Source organism: Chenopodium album, chromosome 27 (assembly GCF_948465745.1).
Source record: "Chenopodium album chromosome 27, dcCheAlbu1.1, whole genome shotgun sequence".
Classification (NCBI taxonomy): Eukaryota; Viridiplantae; Streptophyta; class Magnoliopsida; order Caryophyllales; family Amaranthaceae; genus Chenopodium; species Chenopodium album.
In genome coordinates this window covers 32,839,939-32,863,552 of record NC_137860.1, presented here as the reverse complement: position 1 = coordinate 32,863,552, position 23,614 = coordinate 32,839,939, and the positions used below count along the sequence as shown (strand labels likewise).

At 35.4% G+C, this 23,614-nt stretch overlaps 4 protein-coding genes across 12 annotated transcripts; all 4 read right to left on the bottom strand.

Annotated features, from left to right (window-relative positions):
• Positions 1–842: 842 nt before the first annotated feature.
• LOC145619159 (tetraketide alpha-pyrone reductase 1-like) lies at positions 843–7,585 on the bottom strand. Of its 7 annotated transcripts, XM_081673777.1 has the most exons (9): positions 7,293–7,585; positions 7,052–7,125; positions 6,322–6,788; positions 5,991–6,160; positions 5,576–5,764; positions 5,188–5,350; positions 4,795–4,987; positions 3,545–4,478; positions 3,247–3,381 (listed from the first exon to the last, which is right to left on the bottom strand). In XM_081673777.1, exons 3-8 carry the CDS (start codon positions 6,449–6,451, stop codon positions 4,316–4,318), a joined length of 1,008 nt encoding a protein of 335 aa, XP_081529903.1. In that variant the 5' UTR covers positions 6,452–6,788; positions 7,052–7,125; positions 7,293–7,585; the 3' UTR covers positions 3,247–3,381; positions 3,545–4,315. The 7 variants fall into 7 exon arrangements, with proteins under 7 accessions (XP_081529906.1, XP_081529907.1, XP_081529905.1 ...); XM_081673782.1 differs by lacking the exon at positions 6,322–6,788 and having other exon boundaries at positions 7,293–7,583; XM_081673780.1 differs by lacking the exons at positions 4,795–4,987; positions 5,188–5,350; positions 5,576–5,764; ... (2 more) ...; positions 7,052–7,125; positions 7,293–7,585 and adding exons at positions 843–1,234; positions 1,540–1,732; positions 1,910–2,072; positions 2,170–2,358; positions 2,598–2,770 and having other exon boundaries at positions 3,125–3,381; positions 3,545–3,845.
• A 574-nt stretch (positions 7,586–8,159) lies between these two features.
• On the bottom strand, positions 8,160–12,727 carry LOC145621506 (ent-kaurene synthase-like 1). Its single transcript, XM_081676238.1, has 14 exons — positions 12,044–12,727; positions 11,794–11,846; positions 11,414–11,702; positions 11,161–11,341; positions 10,779–10,996; positions 10,576–10,696; positions 10,338–10,435; positions 9,982–10,208; positions 9,790–9,902; positions 9,582–9,680; positions 9,275–9,490; positions 9,035–9,176; positions 8,693–8,938; positions 8,160–8,598 (listed from the first exon to the last, which is right to left on the bottom strand). The coding sequence occupies exons 1-14, from the start codon at positions 12,096–12,098 to the stop codon at positions 8,305–8,307; spliced, it is 2,352 nt and encodes a 783-aa protein (XP_081532364.1). The 5' UTR covers positions 12,099–12,727; the 3' UTR covers positions 8,160–8,304.
• Positions 12,728–12,805: 78 nt separating this feature from the next.
• On the bottom strand, positions 12,806–16,059 carry LOC145621505 (protein TRIGALACTOSYLDIACYLGLYCEROL 1, chloroplastic-like). Of its 2 annotated transcripts, none has more exons than XM_081676236.1 (3): positions 15,913–16,059; positions 14,231–14,412; positions 12,806–14,135 (listed from the first exon to the last, which is right to left on the bottom strand). In XM_081676236.1, the coding sequence occupies exons 2-3, from the start codon at positions 14,275–14,277 to the stop codon at positions 13,091–13,093; spliced, it is 1,092 nt and encodes a 363-aa protein (XP_081532362.1). In that variant the 5' UTR covers positions 14,278–14,412; positions 15,913–16,059; the 3' UTR covers positions 12,806–13,090. The 2 variants fall into 2 exon arrangements, with proteins under 2 accessions (XP_081532362.1, XP_081532363.1); XM_081676237.1 differs by having other exon boundaries at positions 14,231–14,396.
• Positions 16,060–16,682: 623 nt separating this feature from the next.
• LOC145621504 (putative receptor-like protein kinase At1g49730) lies at positions 16,683–23,060 on the bottom strand. 2 transcript variants are annotated; one of them, XM_081676234.1, is made up of 9 exons: positions 22,802–23,060; positions 21,132–21,677; positions 19,371–19,682; positions 18,942–19,203; positions 18,556–18,608; positions 18,396–18,463; positions 18,204–18,293; positions 17,715–17,799; positions 16,683–17,632 (listed from the first exon to the last, which is right to left on the bottom strand). In XM_081676234.1, exons 1-9 carry the CDS (start codon positions 22,872–22,874, stop codon positions 17,091–17,093), a joined length of 2,031 nt encoding a protein of 676 aa, XP_081532360.1. In that variant the 5' UTR covers positions 22,875–23,060; the 3' UTR covers positions 16,683–17,090. The 2 variants fall into 2 exon arrangements, with proteins under 2 accessions (XP_081532360.1, XP_081532361.1); XM_081676235.1 differs by having other exon boundaries at positions 19,392–19,682; positions 22,802–23,058.
• Between the last annotated feature and the right edge of the window lie 554 nt (positions 23,061–23,614).

Genomic DNA, 23,614 nt, shown 5'->3' with positions numbered 1-23,614 from the left:
TATGTACTATCATTCACCTCTGATCTCTGAATATATCTGTTTTACTTGGAGTATAATTTACATGTATATCAGTATATGACAGTGGTGACCGACTGACTGATGATTTGCTTCATTAATTATTTCCAGAATTCCAGTAATTTTTGTAACAAGGTATGACATTGTTATGTTGTACGTTAGTAGTACGCCATGAGGTTATGTTTATCAGTCCCACGACTAAAATAATAATTTACTCGTTCCTTAAAGTTTGCTTCACTTATCTTTCTAAATATTTTTCTAAATTAAAATTAATGTAAAATTGGTGATGAGTTTGTGACTTTACTGATTATCAAGTAATTTTTGTGGTAGGCCAGTGTAACAATGTTATTCGTACGTTTATATATCATGGATTCATGGTTGTTTTTGTTTGTCTTATGCGCCAAATAATATCAACCTTGGTACAAAGCTAATTAGTATTATTGGTAATATACTGACTGATTGATTGATTGATTGAATGGATGTTACAAATCAAGCATAATTTGTACCACACATTACATTCTAAAATGCATGGAAATAGTATTTTTTTTTCATTTGGGAAGCTAGCACCACAAGTTAATTGCAATATCCATTAATGCATGCATCTTCCCATCTAATCAAAATTTTATGTTCAACTATATTGTGGCACTTGCAAAGTTGTAGGGTATGTTTGTAGTGTATAGAGGGGAAACTCCATGTTTTTTTAACTGTTAATGCAGTACAAGATTTGCCTTTAAGAGATGCATATTATCAGTATATCACTGTAACAAAACTTTTGTACCAAAAATTCATAGTGAGGCAACAAGGCCCTCGAGATCGTGAGAGTGATATGCATATGAAGGAGATACATTGGCAATTTCAGTACATTTGTTTCATTATATGAAACCTTTATATTACAGGCTTACAGCGGCGAAATCAATAATGGAAAAATACAGTACTATGTGATAAGGAGCCAAACTTTGTTGAGGAATAGTCCATATATATAATTTTGTTGTATTCCAAAATTATAATTTAGCATAAAATGACTATTTTTTCTAAGGTTATAATATCTCAAATCAAGTACACATACTTGAGGATACTGCTGCCTTACTGAAGATGGCCCTGCATTATGAGTGATTTTACAGTGTCATCAAACATCTCTTCCAGCGGCTTGAACTTGAACCCTAAACTCTCGATCTTGGAAGTGTTGTAGGTGTAATCTGGCCTATCAAGCTTTGTGAACCTGAAAAATAACACATGCAATACATGTTTGACATGAGAAGAGCCAGATCGGATTTGGACCCAAGAGCACCTACTAGCTCTGGTGCTCCCATGTTACATGGACTAGTATTACTTCGTTGCACATCAAATTGATACGGAGTACATCATTTCATTTACGTAGTACAAAAATCAGAAACAAATTGTTGACAAAAAGCTATATAATTATATCATAATATATCTCTCTCATTGTTATATACTCAAATTAAGTAGATTGAACCTGTCTTCATGCTATCCTTCAATAAAATAGTTAAAGATGAAGTATTTTACCCTTTTGGAATAGGGTAAGACGGATATTGAGATGTTAGAAACGATGCTAATTCGTAAGGTTCCGTAACAGTGGAGCAACAAAGGTATCGACCTTGTGCTTCTTTATGCTCAAAAACCAAGATGTGGCACAGAGCTATGTCGTCAATGTGAACATATCCCAAGCTTCCGCTAATCTTGAACTTGCTTTTTTCTCCTGTAAGTTATTTGAATAATTAGGAGCAAATATGATGATAACACACTAGTAATGTACAATCTTCTGTAATTCGCGAAATAAAAGAAATCATGGAATTTTATAATTGTGAAACTATGTATGACATTCCCACATTATAAAATGAGTATAGGATATATAACACAAACTTTTACCACATACCTTTAAACCAGCCAAGAATATCAGAGGCAGTAGAGCAAAGATTAGGAGGAAGACTAGGTCCAATTATAAAAGCAGGAAGGATAGTAACTAAATCAATGTTGTTTTCCTTGCAGAAGTTCCATGCTGCTTTCTCTGCCTCGATTTTTGACAGTGCATACCATACCTATATTCATGTAACGAACCTATGCACGGTTATTAATTTGCAAACTAAACATATTTCAGTGGTAGAGTTTACAGCATGAGATACATTATGAGAGCACCTGCAATTGTTCACAAAGTTCAGTGGAGCTCCAAACTGATTCATCAAGTGGAACATTAGGGTCAATATCCTCCCTTACTCTAACAGCTGAAGAAGATGAGGTAAGAACCACACGTCTTAGTGATGGGTTTTTCTTGCATGACCGAAGCACGTTCAATGTTCCCTTTATTGCAGGTTCCAATACTTTGGCCTGAAAATTTTACAAGAATTTGTTTCCAGTAGGTAATTAGTCCTAAAATTACATAATGAGATATATTTTAAATGTAATTTTGCTGGCATAATTGATGGCATACTCCCATTAGTCTTATCATAAGTGTATGTTTAAACAATATAATCAATGAGTAACAACAATATATAAGTGTTACAGTCGTATGACAAAACAATGTAACTTAATTTTGGAGTAGACGAGGTATTCAGTATAGTATTCACCTTTGCCTCTTGCTCTCTGGATCCTGAAACAGGGGAAGCAGTGTGAAATACACCTTCACAGCCATTAACTGCTTCATCAAAGCTTCCGTCTTCCATTAAATCGGCTTTTACTAATTTCAGCCTCTCTTTTGCCCCATCAAGCCTCCACAAATGCTCCACCTTTTTCTTATCACCTATTACTTCACATATTAATTCATACAAGTAGAGCTATATAATCATTATATCCGCAGAACTGCAGAAGTATATAGAGATACATTATACAGTAAGAAAATATTGTCTCCGTTTCATATTTTGTGCGGTGTTTGCCAAAAATAGATGCTTCATAATATTTGCAGCAAATGTTTTCTTTCATTTTTAAATTGTCATTTCTTTCTACCCCTCTCCTCATCGGTGTAACCCTCCAAAGTTGCAAATAATAAGAAACGAATGTACTATTATCCTTGGTCCTTTCTAATCATCTAAGTACTAATTTAGCACTCATAAAAGTGTACTGTTTTAAGGAGGAAGGGGAAGGAAATTGGATGAACCTGGGTCCCTGACTGTTCCAATGACACAATAGCCAGACGATAGGAGGCGCTTGACCAACCAAGAAGCTAGATACCCTGAGGCCCCTGTTACACATACCTTGCCTTTGATCTGAGACTTTTCCTGGTCCATCTTTTGTGTCGAATAATACTATGCTATTTTTAGAATCACCAAATCAAAAGTTAGCACATGACCAAAAACAAACCACTAATCGTTCACAATTATTTTCCGCATTAAGTCTGGTAACAATGTAGCATACCTGCGCATGATAAAAATAAAAATAGACTTACCCACATGATGTTCTAATTTGCAATATCATCATTTTCTAACTAAATACTCGGTTTGAGGCTGTAAGCATGCCCACTTGACGATAATTCATTGAAGCGTTTCAAATTACGAGAGATAAGAAAAGAAAACAGTACCTGGAAGGAGGAAAGTGGAGCAAATGAAGTTCTGCAATTCACATGAGAAAGCAAATGTGTGTGTGTGTGTGCAGTAGTAGCAAAGGCTAAGCTTGTAACAAAATGAAATGAGAGTTATTTTTACACACACACAAAAAAAAAATAAATAAATAAATAAATAAATAAATAAAAAGAAAAATACTGATTGATTAATTTGATGTTACACATAAAGAATAAGTTGTACCACACAGTACATGCTTTAATGAAAAATACATGCATGGATTTAATACTGTTTACTTTTGTGAAACTACCACCACAAGTTGATTGCAATATCCATTAATACATGCATTTTCCCATCTAATCAAGATTGTGTGTTCAACTTGTGTAACTGTTAATGCAGTACAAGTCTAATCTTTCAGAGCTCCATTTATCATTAAGAGATAGATATCATCAGTATATCATTGTTACAATCTTTTCTACGGAGCACCAAAAATTCGTAGCAAAGCAACAAGGCCACCCTCCAGATCGTGAGAGTGATATGCATATGAAATAGATAAGCTGGACAATCTCAGCTCATTGTTTCATTTTATGAAACGTATATATTACAGGCTTCTGCTACGAATTCAATGGAAAATACCAGTATTTTACTACTAGTATGTGATAAGCAGTCAAACTATGTCGAAAATAACAGTTCATATATAGTTTTGTTGTATTCTGAAATTCTAATGTAACATAAGATGATTTTGTTTGTAGTACTACGGAATTTGATCAAAAGCACTAAGCGCCATGATCTCATTTACAAGTATATGTGGTTATTGTCTCCTGAAGATGGCCCTGCATTATAAGTGATTTTACAGTGTCATCAAACATCTCTTCCAGTGGCTTGAACTTGAACCCTAAACTCTCAATCTTGGAAGTGTTGTAGGTGTAATATGGCCTATCCAACTTCGTGAACCTGATAAATGACACACAACACATGCTTGATATGAGAAGAACCGAATTTGGACCTAGGAGCACCATTTGTGCTGGTGATCCCGTGAGCTTTAGAGTAGGTAGACTTCGTTTTAGATAGACTACTAAATCATCATGTCTTTTACATAGTACACAGTACTAGCTATCAGAAATCAATACTAAATTTGGTGTTTGATCAATGCTGTACAAGTATACCACCTCATGTTTCTCATGTAGATAAAACCTGCCTTCATGCTAGCTATCAAACAGTTAAAAGATGAACTCATAAAAAATAAATAGTTAAAGGTGAAGTGATTTACCCTTTTGGAATAGGATAAGATGGATATCGGGATGCTAGAAATGACGCTAATTCATAATGCTCCATAACAGTGGAGCTACAAAGGTATCGACCATGCGCTTCTTTATGCTCAAAAACCAAGATGTGGCACATAGCTATGTCGTCAATGTGAATATATCCCATCCTTCCATGAAACTCAAACTTGCTTGTTTCCCCTGTTATTTATTAGAATAGTTAGGAGCTGATAACATGATAAGTATATAAAATGGCGAATACTTTTTATCCACGCAGAAGAGCAAGTGGAAGGAGGAAAAAGTTCTTGAGAAATTAAAAAAAAAAAAAAAAAAAATTATGGTTTCTGTGAATGATTCAAGACAATATAGTCTACAGAGCTATTGTTCAGATGTCCAGATACCTTTAAACAGGCCAAGAACATCAGAGGCAGTAGAGCAAAGATTAGGAGGAAGACTAGGTCCAATTACAAAAGCAGGAAGGATAGTCACTAAATCAATGTTGTTCTCCTTGCAGAAGTTCCATGCTGCTTTCTCTGCCTCGATTTTTGACAGTGCATACCATACCTATATTCATGCGGAAACCACATTTGCAAACTAACACAGTTCAGTTGTAATATTGAATATAGAAATCACTATAAAGTATTTACAAGTTAAAGGTTTCCAAAAAAAAATAGCTTACGATGGAAATCTTGTTGTTCAATTTACAAACAACAGTTTCATAGTCCATGAAATGAAAATAATAGAACTAACAATTTAACAGCATGAGATACATTATGAGAGTATGAGCACCTGGAATTGTTCACAAACTTCAGTGGAGCTCCAAACTGATTCATCAAGTGGAACATCAGGATCAATGTCCACTCTTATTCTAACAGTTGAAGAAGATGAGGTAAGAACCACACGCCTTAGTGATGGGTTCTTCTTGCATGACCGAAGCACATTCAATGTTCCCTTTATTGCAGGTTCCAAAATTTCTGCCTGATTATTTTTACAAGAATTTATTTCCAATAATTATATAGTCCTAAAATTATATATTGAGAAAACTTCTAAATGTAAATTGCAGGCACAATTGATAGTAAACTCCCATTACTCTTATAAGTGTTATAACAAGTATAAAAAAATACAGTAATTAACAAGTAACAATAATATATGAAGTATAACAGTATGAAAATTAATGTAATATCTTTTGGAGCTGAGTAATCACCTTTGGATCTTTCTTGGATCCTGAAACAGGGGAAGCAGTGTGAAATACACCTTCACAACCATTAACTGCTTCATCAAAGCTTCCCTCTTCCATTAAATCAGCCTTTACTAATTTCAGCCTCTCTTTTGCCCCATCAAGCCTCCACAAATGCTCCACTTTTTTCTTATCACCTATTATTTCACATATTAATTCATTATTAGTAGAGCCCCATAATCATTATATAGAAAGAAATATAGAATACATTATAAGAAAAAATTATCCTTAGTCCATACAAATCATCTAACACTTAGTTTAGCACAAAGTGAAGAAGAGCATAGGAAATTGGATGAACCTGGGTCTCTAACTGTTCCAATGACAAAATAGCCAGACAAAAGGAGGCGCTTGACCAGCCAAGAGGCTAAATACCCTGAGGCCCCTGTTACGCAAACCTTGCCTTTGATCTCAAGCTTTTTCTGGTCCATATTTTGTGCTAAATACTATGCTTTTTTACTAAACCAGATATTAGCTTGTGTGTATATATATCATGGGCTGATCTATCATCCTCATCCCTATCTTCCACATAGGTTTGGGATTGATAAAAGGGATGGTGAGACACGACATGCTCATGACAAACTGTCATTCGTTTCGTAATAGAAATTAAGCAGAAAATGAATGAAAGGCGGAGTTTGGTCACTGAACATCATTCATGCAATATCTGTGTTAGAAGCTTTTTGATATGCTTAATGCAGAAGTTCTTTCGGATATGATTCTTGTGCAGATAATGATATAAACCATTCTACCCAAGTATTCAATTTGAATCTGCATATACCAAAGTTCCACAATTCCACAGTTTAGCTTTTCTATTTTATTAGTATATACTACATACCAATCAAACATTTCTAACCCAAAACTTCCACAATTCCAAAGTTTAGCTTTCTACAGTTTTCATCAATCATAATAAATTCTCAAAAACTGTCAAACCAATTGTTTATGCAATTACACATATTCAAGATGATGCAAATAAATAAATAAATAACATAAATAACATAAAAAGAACAGCTAAATTATTAAAATAAACTCACCTCATATAACAGCCATAGTATAAAGCATAGCCAACATTTCCTCTGAATCTGAAGTTCCATTACTCAAACCCTCTCTACAAAATCACAATTTCAACTTATTTACTAAAAAGATAAATAATGCGAAAGTGCCTAAAGTGAGGATTTCAAAAGATTATCAAATAACAAAATTCAATTAATGATGGTTCGGATTTCAAAATTAGGGTTTTAATGAATCGAAATGAGGAATTAGGGTAAATCCTACCATGATAAGAGCTTTTGCAATGGAATTAAGAGAAGAAGAGAAAAGATTAATTCTTCCCAATTTTAACCGTGGAACTACTCTGTAATTTGTAATTTTTGTCGACATTAGGGATTTTCTCTTGCGATAACTCCATTGTTGAAGAGGAGTTGAATTGATTTGCAGTAGTGTAATTTCTTAAACCTTCCTTATAACTATTGTGCTACTACTTTATTTTTTGTTCTTGATCTTGCCTTGACAACTGCATAGTAGTAGCAAAGAATATTTTCTTGCCAAAATCTATTAAAAGAATATCTATAGTAAGGGGTTTTGGGCGATAAATTTCACTTTCTCAAAATATCATTTTCATTTTTTTTTTCTTTAACTTTTTTTATTTAAAAAAAACTACCCCTTTTAAAAGAAGCTACCATTTTTTCTTTATTTTTTTTTTTTTAGATAATTCATACTCTATTATTTAGCCTCACGAACTCATTAGATATATATATTTTTTTTTTTTTAATAACATATGGTTTTATAATAGTTACACTTTTTGACAACAATTTTTACCCATTAATTATTTTATCTTATTATATTAGAATAAAGTTTGATAACATAACAAAAAAAAAAAATCGAGCTTGATAGATTTTTTTTTTTTTTATATTGCACACGCACGCATCGCGTGTGTCTCTTAGCTTGTTTGTATAATATGATTTCCTTTTTTGGCATATTTTTGGATAATCAAGCCTTTTTGTTTCAATGACTTAAACTATTAGCATTCTTTTAATAAGTAATCAATGACTTTAAGGGACTATGATCTATAGCTTTGCTTTTTAGGCTTCAAGAATAAAACCAAAATCTCACTTAAAAATCATATTGCTATGCTTAGCTCTTTGTGATTTAATGACTTAATAACGGGCTTAAGACGGACATGAAGGCCTAGAGTTGAATTTAATCAATACAAAAATCTGAAAGAATTCTTTTCTTGATTCTTCCCCTTATTTTGCTTTCTCAAATGAAATAATATTGTATTTTACGCTTAATCAATAGGGTCATGGAGAACTGCCTTTACAACATCTTTCATATCATCAGAAGTAAACCCATCATCCTTCATGTAGAAAAAGTGCAGCACCTTGCTCATTTTCCAGAATACTTCCCTGCAATCTTTTGGAACTTCACCTACATCGCCTTGCAATACTATTCTCAGCAGCTCTCTTCTTTTGTCTTCAATTGTCTGTCTTATGTCTTCAATAGCATCTTCTTTGTTTATAGTTCCATTTTCGTGAAGGATGCGCAAGGACACTGCGTTTAGCTTACCCTCCTCCGCTTCCCTCTGATGCAATAGCCAAGATATTAATCTTTTTTAAGCGAAAACAAACAAACTAAGCTAATCCTATTTGGAGATTAGTATGACCAAAGTGACTTACCTGAAAGCCTTGGTAATCGTTGAGGAGGCGGCCGCAAGTGCTCATCAACTTGAATAGATTATGGTACTCATCACTTCTAATAACCTCTTCAGATAGCTTGGGACCGATGAAATACAGAGCTGGAAGAACGATTGGCCCCAAGGCAAAAGACATGTAGCCATTGTCCATGTATTCTTCCTCTGTAGGTACTGACTTGTTCCTCGCTATCTCTGCTTCTTTCCACATAGACGTTACGAGGCTCAACCACTGTCACACAATCAGTCCCAAGGAACAGAATAAATATTACCCCGTCTCATGGCTTGCGTATTATGGAAGAACAACAAAGAAAATAAGAAAGCTTACAATCTCAACCAAATGATTAGTTATGTTACGATCTTGCCAAGTACATGCTTTTTCAGCAATTTCACAAATTGTGTCCCGGACTGCTGAGAATATGATGTGAACATTCTCCGAACAGGTTTGGATACTCTCATCTGCATCCCACCTGCCAATTTCAGCTGGTTTTTAATCACACGACGCAATTTAGGGGGAGAGGGAGTTGTGGCTTGTGCGTCTAGGGAGAAGTGGGGTAAGAACACATACTTGTCAAACAACTGAATAAGATTTAGTTGCTCCTCTTCTGAGCTGCCAACATCAAAGAAGTCATCAACCACAGTAGTCAGAACACCGTTCTTTGCCCATGAAATACGTGCATCAGCTAGTTCAGGGGAGGAAAAGCTTGCAGCAGCAGAAAAGTAGCAGTAGCTAAGCTTCTGCCTAGAAAAGGCTAACTGGTCCAATTTATACTCTGCAAGCCATCTGCTTTCACATGAAAAATAATTTTGGAGCGCTTTATGAGAACATAAGAAAGCTACATTACAAGTGTAAAAGAAGTTAGGGAAGTTTATACCTCTGAAGTTGTTTAAATTCCTGGAAATGTATGGATTGGCAATAGCTAAAATCATCCTTTGCTAGTTGTAGGAGAACTTTATTGCAAAAGTTAGTGCAGCTGAGATATGAAGTGTGTTGTCATGAACACTTGAGAACAGATAGGCAATACAAACGAAAATATTATGAGTCAAACATGATACAAATGCAGAAAAACATCATATTGCTACCTTAAAGAAGACTTCAAAATCCTTATTCCATCCAAGTTATTATGTTCAATGAATTTTCTGCTTTGCAAGCGCTCCAAATTTGCATAATAGGGGCTCTTTAGGCTGTCAGCAACCTGTGAAACAGAAAGGTGATGAGCCTACGAGATGCCTCTGATGTTCTATAGAAAAGGCATGTATATATGAACATCTTGCCTCTTGGATTAGATTTTTTCTGAGCCTGTCTGCTAGTGTTGAATGTTCAGAGATTTTCCCTTCAAGAAAGTGCCTTGAATTTGTTGCTTGCTTCTCTAGATAAGATTCATGAGCATAAATTCTAAGTTGAGATGCCCTAAAGAGCTCCAAAGCAGATCTTATGTCCTCTGAGTGTCCTCCGAATTGGTGAAAACAGCAGTCTTCATCATGGACTTCAGCCAACAGTTCTATACAAACAAGAAAAAATGAATGTTGATTCAATAACTAGTATATACTATCACCACCAAAACCATACATAGAATATCTTATTACCATTGAGATCAAACACCAGGTTAATGGTAAGTATAAAAACATACCTGAAGATACATCATATCCATTGTCACGTAGCAACCGAAATGCCATCCTAGTGGTAATGACATCAGAAAATATCTCTTCATTTCCGTGCTCCCACAGTCTGCCCATTAACAATAAGTTCCCAGGTTATATAATATACCAACTAGAACCAACTTTAATGATATACTCCATACTTTCATCAAATGTTATTTGATCAACACGTTATTTGATCAACACGTATACTACATGCTCAAACCTCACCTGAAAGTTTCATTCAACGCAGAAGCAATCTCTTCTTTAAAATGCCCATTGATTCCTAATTTTTGAAAGGTGTCAACCATATGAAGCCGGAAATATGCATCAAGTGGGTATGCAGTTGGGACTGAAAATAAAAAAAGACCATAAAAGTTAAGCATAATACATAAATGTTAATACAGTAGACATAGCAGAAATAAGCAGGTAACCTGCATTTGCAAATTTCTGCAAGACTGAAGACAGATAGCTGTAACAGTTAGGATCTTGGAGCGCAGAAAAAGCAGCTGCTGTTGTGGATGGTGAATTAAACAAAGAGCCATTCTTCCTTTGATAATCCATTACCATTTTCCAGTCTTGTGATCCCCCCATTGCTTCCGAAATATATGCCAAAAATAAATTCCTTGCCTTGGAGTCCTTTCCACGGATTCTGACAATAATAAAGAGAAATGTTATGTTTTTGTTCTGAAAGAACAGAACTTTATCATCCAGTATAAACTGCACTTGCATAGATTTTGACAGCCCTTAAATGTAAATTGTAAACATCACAAGATCCACGGCTATAAAAAAGAGAACTGGAATGAAACAGCATACCTTTTGAGCTCTAAATCCTTCTTTCGAAGCACAGCATCGATATCTGTAGGCGCCAAATGAAGATTCATTTCCATATTAAGAGCCTTCTCAATCATCCTAGGAAAAATAACATCAAATCCAATCGGAGAATGCTGCTCTTCATCCATTGCCGAAGCAAAATGTGACACAATAAAGTCAAGGCCTGCAAAAAGGACCAAAAAAAAATCAGTTTCTTCCTCTAAGAAATTCATGCAGCAAGTCCCTAAGAATTTACCCTTTGTCATCTGTTCTTCTCCTACAGACCATCTTTTGAGCGCGAGGACACATGCCAGTGTGGAAGAAAGCGAGTCTTTGATTAGACAAGTATCACGATGATCAAGAACACCCCATGAGCCATCACGCAGCTGGTTCTCTAATATCCAGTCTACAGTCCCTGGAAAACAAGGAGTACTTGGAGCAGCAGGAGAGGGGGCCATTGCTACCCATGCAGTGTCATAAGCTGATATTGAAAGTTCAGCTTTTCGAAACATGTTTTGTATTCTTTCTTTGGCATCCTCAAACCTCTGATTATCGAGTTTGACATATCTAATTAGTTTACATACGGAGTTTATTTCTGTGAGAATGTAGAAGATTGAAATGATAAAATTACACTACCTGTATATCAGCATTAGCTGTTCTGTTTATCGAACAGGATATTCTACTAAAATCTGGCCAAGTAATATTAACAAAGTCAGAGATTGTGCCAGAAATCGGCTAGTTACAGTAATAACATAACACAATAAATGTACATACGCCATATAAGGCCTAACAATGTCCTATATGACTATACGCACGTGTGCATATAAAAGCGAAAACAGGAATTAGATAAAAAAAAAAAATGGGAAAAAGAGAAAAGGGGAAAAACCTGGTGGGAGACGAGGACAGCAGCTGAGTTGGTGGGGAGAAAGGGAGAAAGACATGAAGAAACTTGGCAATCAGAAACCCAAAAACTGAGTTTCAAAACAGAAAAACCCTGAAACTGATCAAAATTCAAAATTTCTGAATTTCTTGGAATTTGATACTTGGTATTTATGTTTGACACTAGAAAACAAATTTATATCTCCATTTTAATTTTTATTTTTTTGGGCGTTTGTGTTCTTATAATAACCCCTTTTCCAAAAATGGTAGTGTATCACATTGTTGGCACAGTTGCTCAAGTATAATTCAAACTCTGTGAAATGAAAGTGATAAAGCTCCTCTTTCTATTGTCTGCTTTCCTACTTTTTCTTTGACCTTATCATGTGTGATTTGTTTCCAAATAAGGGTAAGGTGGGATTAATAGATGATTTATTACCATAAAATTTTGATTCTTTTCTCACAGAAAAATTAAAAAAATAATAAAAAAAAAAAATTACAGTAAAAGAAAAGATTTACACTGTCATATACCATATTTACCTTAATTACACTTAATTATGATAAATTAATCACAAATAAAGGTTAATGCAATCAAATAAGTTCATATCAATAAGTGGATAAGACGTATCTTATTTTCTGATGGAATCATTCTAGCAGCTACCAATTTCACTTTCCCAATTTCCTGTTGATTAATTAAGTAGAAATTGAATAATAAAACGTTTGTACCCTCATATAAATCCCGTAACAATACAAAATAAATAAAATAAAGAAGTGATAGTTGTAAACAGTATCGTCCTTAGAAGTAAAAGATTTTAAAGCAACATTCTAGAGTTGAAAAAGAAAAAAATAACTAAACAGCGTTCACGAAGGGTTCTCCCTGTTTGAGGTGCGCAAATTCAAAAACAAAACAAATTACAAATATACTCAGTAAAATGCTCTGGAAAGAAATCAAAGAATGTCAATGTGCCTTCTTACAAATCTTTCGTTCAAATGCAGAGCAACAAATGTATTTTGGCGAAAATTGGAGTTGCAAGCTTAAAACTCCACAGGAAAGAGATCATACACAATTCCTAAGTGAATCCCCTGCCCCTTGGAAGAAAAAATAAGAAAGAACGAAATCTGCAATAAAGATACCAACCAGAGATAAAACAACAGCTGAAGTAGTTGACTCCCCAACACCCTTAGCACCACCAATGGTTGTTACACCCCAAGCACAGCTCACGATTGCAATTATTCCACCAAAAACCTGGGACTTCATCATGGCACTAATAATATCCCATGACCGAAGTGCTCTCCGAGCAGAGTCCAAAATCATAATGTAGCTAACTCCGTAAACACTATCAGCCAAGAAGGCACTAGCTGCCATCCCCACTATGAAACACATCAGGGTCAAAAAAGGCAAAGCTACACAAGAAGCAATTACCCTAGGTGTGACAAGGTAATCGACAGGATTTGCCCCAAGAACTCTCAGTGTGTCAGTCTGCTCAGAGACCTGCATGGTTCCGAGCTCCGCAGCAAAAGAACTTCCAATACGACCTGCCACCACAATTGATGTAACCACAGGGCTTAGTTCACGAGAGAAGGCAAGAGCTAAGACCCCACCAATGGATCGGTTCAGCCCTAACCGGGTGAATTCCCGAACAAATTGGATAGTAAATGCCATCCCCACAAAAGCTGATGTCAGAAGACAGACCCCGACTGATTTCGGACCAACTCTTTCCAGCTGTTGGAGGGTGTTTTTCCAGTGAATTTTACCCCTGAGAGCCCGATATATTACTTGCCCTGCCAAAATGAGAACTGATAAGCCTCTCCACAAGTACCTAGGAGGTGACCAGTTGGCAAATAAAGTCTCCATCTCAAGAGTGGGAGAATGATTTATGCTTGAGCTTTCATCGGTTGGTACAGCATCTGGAAAATTGTCATTGGAATTAGGAATGGCTGACAATGCTGTACGTTGGATGGGTTTTAGTAAATGAATAAATCTTCCAGCAGCATGAGGTCTTTGAGCACAGTGAGAAAAAGTACGTGTTCTGATTTCGGTCCATTTAAAATGTCCAGTAGTATCTCTCCTGCAGTTGGTCCAGCAACTCTGGGACTTAAAGCTATAATTTACAAAGGAAACCAATTCAATCATTAGGTGCAGGAAACAACAATAGTAGTCTATGAACTACTTCAAAATGGAACAAAGAGGAAATACCTGCTAGAAATGCAAGGCATGGATTGCAATAACTGAACTGTATACATGACCAGTCCTTCTATTCAACTCTAACACAGTTTTATTCAGAAATAATTCCCTAAATCTCTACTTTGCCAAGTAGAGGTGGTGGAAAGGTATAACGCCTCATGCCAGAACACTCCTTTAGCTGGTGACCAGGCAACCTAAATCAGTTGATAGTAACAAAAAAGTTCTAAGATATGAAGATGAAGATTCATAGAATGGAAGTGTGCAATTTTGAAAGCTGAGAAGCCAACACTAGATATTCTAGTACTAAGCTAGATGTAACAGTGCGATCAAACAATCTAAAGTGACCTCAAAACATTAATTTGGAGAGTTAATCTTCAAAAGAGAGATATTTGAGCATCTTCAAAGATAAAAGCTCTAGTCAAATGAAAAAGAAGAAGCCTGAAAACAAGATTTATTTTTCCAAATTCTCTTCAAATAAATCTCTCTCAAACTTGCAACTGGCACACTATCTCTGGTACATTAAAACTTATATTGATGATTTGGCCACAATACTATCATATAAATACTCAATGATAGTCGTGATTGTCAGGCAAAGCCCACATATTGACAACAATGGAAGGAAGCCAAGAGCATCGTGAATTGTTAAAGGAGTCTAAAGCTTTAGGGCAAAATCATGATCAGCTTGTTAGAGTTTTCTTTTGCTAACAATTAGAGCGTCATTTAACACTACAACTGGATCCTTAAATCCATTTCCCCAATAGCTAAAAGTCCTTTCATGTAGTCTATTAACTTGCTTTCTAGCTGATCTTGCTCCTAACGACTTCTGCCTATGTAACCACCTATTTCCATGGTAGAAGGCCAGAAGCTAACAAGCAGTGAATATACAAGTTTACATTCAATTTGCATTTTGGAAAGAGTTTCAAACGTGAGATAACATTATAAAAAAGGATCAAAAATCCATTCAACTAATCCAAGCCAGCTGAAAGCAAGGCAAATAATACTCCTATTTCACAAGGACTCTAACTCCGTATAAGCATCAAAAGACTCGATCATGCCCGAACCCACTGGAAACAATTGAGATACTTCATCAACAAAACCCCAATTCAAAACTAATCAGTATCAAGGACCTGCAGTCCATCCATTCCGATATTAGCCATCATTTATAGTGTGAACTCTATAAGATACAATGGCATACAATGTCGTATGCCATTGTATCTTATAGAGGTCACACTACAAAGTGTTATAATCCCTCTCTCAATCAAATTCCTCAATCAAATTCACCTTTTGACTCCTACCCAGATATCTAATTTCACAAATTCTTCTTAGTTTCTATATTTTCACTGATTAAAACCCTCATTTTCTCCATAATTGAAGCTATAATTAGTACTTTGTCAACCACATTGAGTCTAGCTCTAAAAAAAAAAAAAAAAAGTACTCACAACAATCAATCCACACACACCAACAATATATGAAATACAATTAAAATTCCGAAGATAAAATACTGACAATTGACAACAATTTGTTCAATGACAAAATAGAAATCTAATTCTGAACAGCATAATATCAAAATTGAACGAATGACGCATAATTACTAACCAGTGACAATTAATAGAAACAATCGGATAGCAATAATGCGTCGAAAACATAATTTAAATGATATAAAGAAGATCGGATAATTCGAAGGAGATACATACCTTTTCTTTGTCTGCTATAGTAAAGTTAATTCAAAGTATTAAATTTAGATTTTAGAAATTTGAAGATTGGAGTTATTCGGGAGAAAAATGGAGGAAAACAGTGAACTAAGAGCAGCGAACTGAGAGGAGTGAGAAATTTGACGACGAAGAAATGATATTGGGAGTAAGGGAGGAATTGAGGATGGGGAAGAATGATATAGGGAGGTAATTTTTTTTTTTTTTTTTTTTAAACTTCTGAATTTTTTATGTACTACTTTTCAATTAGTTCATAAGTTAATCATGTTTGTAATACTAGTAACTATTTTTTTTTTTTTTTTTGAAAGATGTAATACTAGTAACTTTTAGTTTATAGGTTTTCCTTTTTCCATTATGAATATGTCTTCACTCTTTGTATTTTTTTTTTTTTTTTTTTTTTTGGTGTTTAGAGAGCCACAAGGGCAGATGATGAGAATCGATCCCAAGATCTCTTAGAACCGGGAGGGGAGCTATAACCTTGAGCTATCCCTCACTCTCAGTCTTTGTATTTATTATCCATTCAATGAGGTTTATATTGGTTTTACTCATAGGTTACACAAATAGGAAAATGGTTAAAAAAACATATGCGATTAATGCGAAGTATATTTATGGAAGGTCGTATAAACATTGAGATGTTTAATTGATGTTTGCAAGTTTAGGGTTATTTTAGGAATTGATGTAATTGTCAAAAACTCAAAATGTATAAGAAAATCAACTACTAAAATAAACAAGGAAAACCTAGCACCCAAGCCAAATAATTGCAACAACACTTTCATGAGGAAACTATGTTACAAACTTACAACTCTTACAAGTTACAAGCCAATTAAAAGAATTGCTTATTGCATCTAAGAAATTACATCCAGTATACATACTTGAACAATCAAGTCGATTCAATACAAATAAAATTCAGGAAAATTCTAACAGCCGAGAAACGTGATTATCTCCGGAGCAAGGTTAGTAGGAAACCAAATAAACTGCAACAAAAACTTCTCCACCTCAATAAAATAAATAATCACAAAATTCTGCGAAATCTTTACAAAGAATCTCAAGCGTGGCGTATGTCCAAAACCGCACACACCTGTAATATGTTACGTCGTTCTCTGAAGTCACGTCCTCTGCTCATTACGAAGGAATTTCATCATGTACCAAATACCTTCCTTGGTTTAAAGTGATTGATTATTAGGAGGAGACTGGGGAGATCCATTTTCAAGTAGAAAGCTTCTACTACAGTATGACCTGTTCGTACTAGACGAAGATGCAAGATATCTCCCTTCTCCACTATGAAATATTATATCAGCCCTTTGTGCCTTCCCTTTGCTTGGTCTTTTCCCTTGGGTCCCTTCATAATCTTCTTCTTGCATATCGTGGATGAAACCACTATGCAACGGATCAGAACTTTCGTAAAGAAGCCTCAAAACTTGCTTAATAGAAGGTCTACCTCGAGCTTCTGAATGTGTACACCATTTTATGACTGACACAACAGTCTGAAGCTGATCATAGTCGAAAAACTCTCCAATTTTGGGGTCCACAAGCTGTGACAGTTTTGTTTCTGAAGTAAGGAAACTTTGAGCCCACTCTACCAGGTTTCTGTTATCTTGTATAACTCTTCTACCAGTCACCAGCTCCAGCAACACCACACCATAACTGTAAACATCACTCTTCTCTGTAAGTTCCCGAGTGACAACATACTCTGGATCCATGTAACCTGGAGAAATTTAAAATGTAATATTTTCACTCTAGATTTATAATAAGCGGGTTTGAACCATGAAGTTGCTATTTCTGCCTACCTGGAGTTCCTCGAACTTCAGTATTTATTGGCTCAAAGCAGATAGAACCATTTTTTGCAGCATAAACAAGACCAAAATCTGCAACCTGGAGAGGATAACAACAGAAGTTTCAACATGGCAAAGTTTTGGATAGAAGACAGATTTCAGATATATGAATCAAATACAAATTTTTGAAGGACAAATGGGTTAAAAACAAAAGCCTTTATTCTTGAAATTTTCACTAATGAGCATGAAAAACAGTGAGTCAGATTTATCTAATAAATCATCATCACCACACAACAGGGGTTCTGTTGCAAAGTACAAGTATTGAGAATATTTCCATAAATTATGATTGTGATAGGAGAGGATATCGTAGGACTACAATCTAAATGGACAAAGCTAGTACACTTTTATTTATATCACAAAAAACACACAAAGACAAGTTCCCAACCTATAAAAAAATTGAAGGGAAAAAAATTACAGCCAAGTGGCCAACAGGCCGAAAAGTACCTTGGCTACAAAGTTATCATCTAATAATATGTTGCTGGACTTTATGTCTCTATGGCAAAGAGGAGGGTCACAATAGAAATGAAGGTACTCCTGCATGTAAAACCTCAAAGTGTAAGAATCCAGGCAAGATAAAAATACCGTAAACAGCCTAAAAGCCAACTGTGTACAACAGTAAAATCCGATTGAGGTTACCAGAGCATTTGCCACATCAATTGCAATCTGGATTCTTGTCTGCCAGCAGAGTGGTGCTCTGTCTGGAGCTGGAGAAACAGAAAGCCTTTGGTAAATGAACAATCATGCATTCATAATATTAAACTCCCCTGGAACGAGAGATGAAAGTAGACAAACTCACTGTGAAGGTGATCCTTCAAGCTTCCGTTTTGCATATATTCATACACGAGAAACCTGCAAAGGAAAATGGTTTGTATTAATACTCCCTTCGATTTTTTACTTGTTCCACTTTGACTTTGAGCACTACCCACATATCCTTCTTTGACCCTGATTATTGACTGTCATATGAAAACATATGGTATTATATAAAAGTTATTGGATCTGTCTAAATTCAGATAATTAAATCTACTTTTTATAAATTTTACTATTTGGAGTTTAAAATATTAATGGTCAAAGGTATGCATTGCTAATCTCATCAAGTCAAAAAGAAACAAGTTAAGAAAAAAGAGAGTATTTTCTACTGGTGGGTGGTTGCATGCATAATCCCTTCAGATCCATAGTAAGCACCTTTCTTGCTTTTGAATGCAAAAACCTCTAAGAGCTACGAGATGACGATGATGTAATCTAGCAAGAAGCTCAATTTCTCTACAAAATTCATCCTCCGCTTGGTCTGAAACTTTGTTCATCTGCTTCACTGCAGCTATCAATCCATCACTGAATTCAGCTTTGTACACTGTTCCAAATCCACCTTGTCCAATGATTGTACTGAAGTTGTTAGTCGCCTTCCTTGTATCCTTGTAGCCAAATTCCCGAAACATGGAAGAAGGCCCTGAAAGCAAGTGTCAGTACATGTTATAAGAGGATGGCCAAACACAGAATGTCAAGGTTTGTGCACTACGAGGCAGAACTAAAGTAAAAATACTGGAATTATGAAGCATGACCAAAAAAAAAATGCAAAACCATGCAGACAAAGAGAAGAATGATAAGAGTAGTAACTGGTTGGTTTTATTATCATACCATCCGGCATCCGTCCAGAACGACCAGAAGGAGCTTTAGATTTCTTGAAGCTACCCCCTGAATCATCAAGCTCTTTACTCTTTCTGCGAATCAGAAATACTAAGACTAAAAGTAGCATGAAAGAAATTACTGTAACGCCAATTCCAACACTTGTTATAGCTGTAACTTGATAAGAGTGGTGATTATCATGAGGAGAATTGCCCGATATGCCCAATGACTGACTTGGGCTCGCAGCCAGATCTGGGTTTGGAGATGCCTTGGGAGATAATGGAGGTGAGGATGCATCAGAAACTGTAATGACATAAACAATAGATAAGAATCATAACAGCGTAATCAAGACAAATCTAGCCATCTGTGTGTCAACAAAAGATATGCTTCGTAGATCTGTAAAATTAATAAGCTAATATGAAGTATGATTGAGGAAAAGAAGGAAAAAAAAAAACAGTTTGATTCAGAAGCCTGTTACCCCCCCCCCCCCAACACACACACACACACACACACACACACACACTATATAGCATTAGTGCTGTCCATCCATAGAAGATGGATAGCTATGTTGTTCCACTAAAAATATTGGTTAAATGAGTAAAAACAGTAAATAGAGCGTAGCACAGATTCATCATATAGCTAATAAGGATTGTGACAATATCTCCCAACTTAAAGAGACGAGCCAATATATAAATAGTTAATACACAGTACGGTACACTGCCATGGAAACTAACCACAGGAATCCTGTGCTGGCACAAATGTCAAGTTTGACAGATAACTTTCTACAAGGACAATATCAAAGCAAAATCAGGAGCACTCGAGATTAAATAATGGTACTAGCAGTTAACACTTAACAGATCTTGTTGCCATGACAACAGTTAATTGACATAACTACAAGTTCAAGATCAAGAAAATGTAACAATTGCCGCTCCTTTGCAGCAAATAACATAGCCAGGCTTGTTTCTTAAGTATATACTATACTCCATTTCATCTCAAAAGAGAAACCTTCATTTCTCAGTTCTAGCTATCAGTGACAGGGCCGACAGGCTGCACCTCATCAACCACACCTTTTGACTAACAGGATACAAGCACAGGCAGCTAACCAGATCCCTCAAAAATTGACCAAGTATGGCCAATAAGTATCACAACCAAAATTAACAATTCTGGCATTAAAGCAACCCATGATTCTATTTATTCTCTAAGTTGCTTATAAAACTTATAGGCTCACTTTGGCATTGATCCCACGACACAATTGAAATATGTCGACACACCAGGGAAAGGGCTTCAATCAATCAATCAAAGCCTTAATCCCATAAGTGGGGTCGGCTACATGAACCTAAAGTGATTATTCCGTGTAGTCATCAACAAAAATCTTCCTCCTCCATCCCTTACGACTCAATGCCTCATCCTCATGGAAATCCATAACCTTCATATCCTTCCTAACTCCTTCCAACTAAAGGGAAGGGCTTAAGTTACCAAAATGTAATATTGCAATGTCAATAGGGACAACTAAAGGGAAGAAAAGATCATGATTCATATCTTCTCAAAGAGCTCCAACTGCGATTGTTACTAAGATCACACTACTTTCTTCATAAAGTTTGAAAATCAAATAAAAGAAATAAATTATGTGTTATTTAAATGATATCAGAGTCACTCTTATCATCTAAGAGATCCTTGATAACAATAAGTATGTGACTAAAAGATCTTTAATTACTGTAGAATAATAGCAATTGTAATTGATAAAGCGAGTACCTGTGGCTCTAAGCCTTGGAACCCCAAAGAAACAACTGGCAAATCCAACTGCAGATGTATTGTCAGATTGACTGGCAAGAGCGACAAATGTAGCATCTCGACAGGTGATCAATGTAACATTATCTTCAGCTACAATTCTCTGACGAAGATACGTGAGGCTAGCGTTTATACATTTCTTGCACCCACGATCTCCTGAACGTGCAAGTTCACAACTTTCAGCTACATCAGCAAAGCCAGGAGATTGCAACATCTGTGCAACGCTGGTTCTACTCTTGCACTCATAATTAATAGGAATTTTGGTCCCAAATCTGCAAAAAGTTGTAGCATTTGCAGGCACTCCATAGAGCTCTAAGGTTTGTGACATCGATTGGAGACAGATTTCAGAAAGATCTGAACTAACCCCAAGATTACCTGTTGCATTTGCATAACGGGCAATAGAAAGTGCAACATATGCATTGATGTGACGACAACATTTTCCACGGGCATTTGTTGAACAAATGGAAGCCACCAGAGTAAAATTGGTTCCACTCAAGTTCAAAGGGCATCCTGAGAGATGAATGAGTTAAAAATTGACCAGAAGCGCCTCATACAGGCAAGCAATAATCATAATTCTGAGATTAATGGACATAGCAGTACGCAGTATTTTGATTAAAATAGTACCACCTCAGACAGCACCAAACAAAAAACTAAATCAGAATCTACAAAAAATAACTAAAAGCACCCAATATATGTAGTAGAGTTACAACTTTAAGAAGAGCACTGGAAAATAAAAATAAATATAAAACCTGAAACCACAGCCTAAATACTTAGCTTGGAAAGTACTTTTTATCTTTCTAAATCAATGTCTTTGTGTGTGAATATAGAGCACCAAAGGCTATGCTGTATACAGAATCGATTCGAGGCCTCGGCTAACCACCCTATTTGACATCTACAAATAATAATGCTTAAAGTTTTGACAGAAACAGCTACAAACAAATCCATCTCTTAGGTATGGTGAAAGATAAAATAAACAAATAATTTTAATGGGAAAATCCTCCAGTCCTCCTGGAATGGCATGATAATCAATCTAATTAAGAAATTATAAATTCACTAAAAATTCTCAAACCACAAAATCAGCCAAAAGTAATTATATTGTCAAGCACTCAAGCAGCATAAAATTTGACATACATTATAGTCCAAAACCATGACCCCCTTTTTATCATTAACATTACAATAATTTTATAAAGAAATTAGAAGATAATGCTCAAAAATATTATCCACATTATGAAATTTCTTGAATAATATGACAAAATCTTAAGAGATAATTTCAATAATTCAACAGAAAAATGCAATAATAGAGCATAATAACACCAACACCAATTAAGCTGGAGCCTGGAAAAACAACCCACTTCAAACTACTAATTCACCACAAAAAAAAAAATTGCATCAACCCATCAACAGAAATCCAGTATTCTTAACAAAAGTAGTCAAATTTTCCTTTTTCTCAGTCAAAAGTAGTTCATAATCAGTCAATAAATTAGAGTACTTCAATCCTAAACCTGGGTAAAACCTAAAGAACACAATAATAAATAATTAAACCCACATTTCTATTTTCCACCCTATTAAAAAAAAATGGAAATAATTAAAGAACCCCAAAAGAAGAAAATAGCAAGAAGAGTGGAGAAACAAACCTGTAAATGCAATAACTGTAGAAAGTTGCAGTGGAATGAAAATGAAGATTGCAAAGAAAATAGAAATGCCCATTTTACTAGAAAGTGAAAGTGACACAAAAATTAACAGAACACCTTGGAGTTGAGGACTTTGAGGGAGGCTGCTAGAGAGAGAAGAGAGAAGAGAGAGAAAGAGAGTGAGAAGAAGAGAGAGAAAGAGAGTGAGTGAGGGGGTTTTTGGCAATTTTTTGTCTTTTGACTACACTTGGGAAACTCTGCAAAAAAAATAATTTTTCTCACTCTATCTCCAGGTCACGGACAGGGTTGCAACTTGTTGCAATTATTCTTCTTCTATAGCAGCTTATAGCCATTAGCCAATACATACATAAAACGGTTTTACTGTTTTAGCCGTTTTCTTGTACTTGTTGTAATTAAAAAAAAAAATCACGCTATGGATACTTTGAGGGTGAGTAATTAGCGATTTTATTGATAGATTTCCGTTTTTTTTACCGGTAAGGGTTAGTGGTCTGTCGTGTTGAATTTAGTAGGATTGACTAGTGCAAGACTTTAGATTAATAATAAACAACTACAATACTTATTAGGAGTAAAAATTAACAAGCTAATTATTAATGTTTTTGTTTAATATAAGGGAGTAAAAATAACATTGTAGGAATTACAGATAGTGACTAGTCAAAAGAATTGTACAAAAGATGGTGATGTAAACGTCATCTGAATATCACCCCTAAAACTTTAACCAACAAAGCTAGTTATCATCCACATGAGCCACACATAATTAATCAGATTTTACTACGTGCATTATGATGTACTCCGTAA

Excerpts from the sequence above, each read along its gene's own strand:
- LOC145619159 (XM_081673777.1), bottom strand. The coding sequence starts at position 6,451 with ATGGACCAGAAAAAGCTTGAGATCAAAGGCAAGGTTTGCGTAACAGGG. Across the intron at positions 6,161-6,321 it reads TGGAACAGTTAGAGACCCAG|GTGATAAGAAAAAAGTGGAG; the intron begins GTTCATCCAATT and ends GTGAAATAATAG. Across the intron at positions 4,479-4,794 it reads TCTTATCCTATTCCAAAAGG|GTTCACGAAGTTGGATAGGC; the intron begins GTAAATCACTTC and ends GTCATTTATCAG.
- LOC145621506 (XM_081676238.1), bottom strand. The coding sequence starts at position 12,098 with ATGTCTTTCTCCCTTTCTCCCCACCAACTCAGCTGCTGTCCTCGTCTC. Across the intron at positions 10,997-11,160 it reads AAGGATTTAGAGCTCAAAAG|AATCCGTGGAAAGGACTCCA; the intron begins GTATGCTGTTTC and ends TATTATTGTCAG. Across the intron at positions 9,903-9,981 it reads GAAAAAATCTAATCCAAGAG|GTTGCTGACAGCCTAAAGAG; the intron begins GCAAGATGTTCA and ends TCTGTTTCACAG.
- LOC145621505 (XM_081676236.1), bottom strand. The coding sequence starts at position 14,277 with ATGTATACAGTTCAGTTATTGCAATCCATGCCTTGCATTTCTAGCAG. Across the intron at positions 14,136-14,230 it reads ATGCCTTGCATTTCTAGCAG|CTTTAAGTCCCAGAGTTGCT; the intron begins GTATTTCCTCTT and ends TGTAAATTATAG.
- LOC145621504 (XM_081676234.1), bottom strand. The coding sequence starts at position 22,874 with ATGGGCATTTCTATTTTCTTTGCAATCTTCATTTTCATTCCACTGCAA. Across the intron at positions 18,294-18,395 it reads TTGATGTGGCAAATGCTCTG|GAGTACCTTCATTTCTATTG; the intron begins GTAACCTCAATC and ends TTTTACATGCAG. Across the intron at positions 17,800-18,203 it reads ATGATAACTTTGTAGCCAAG|GTTGCAGATTTTGGTCTTGT; the intron begins GTACTTTTCGGC and ends TATCCTCTCCAG.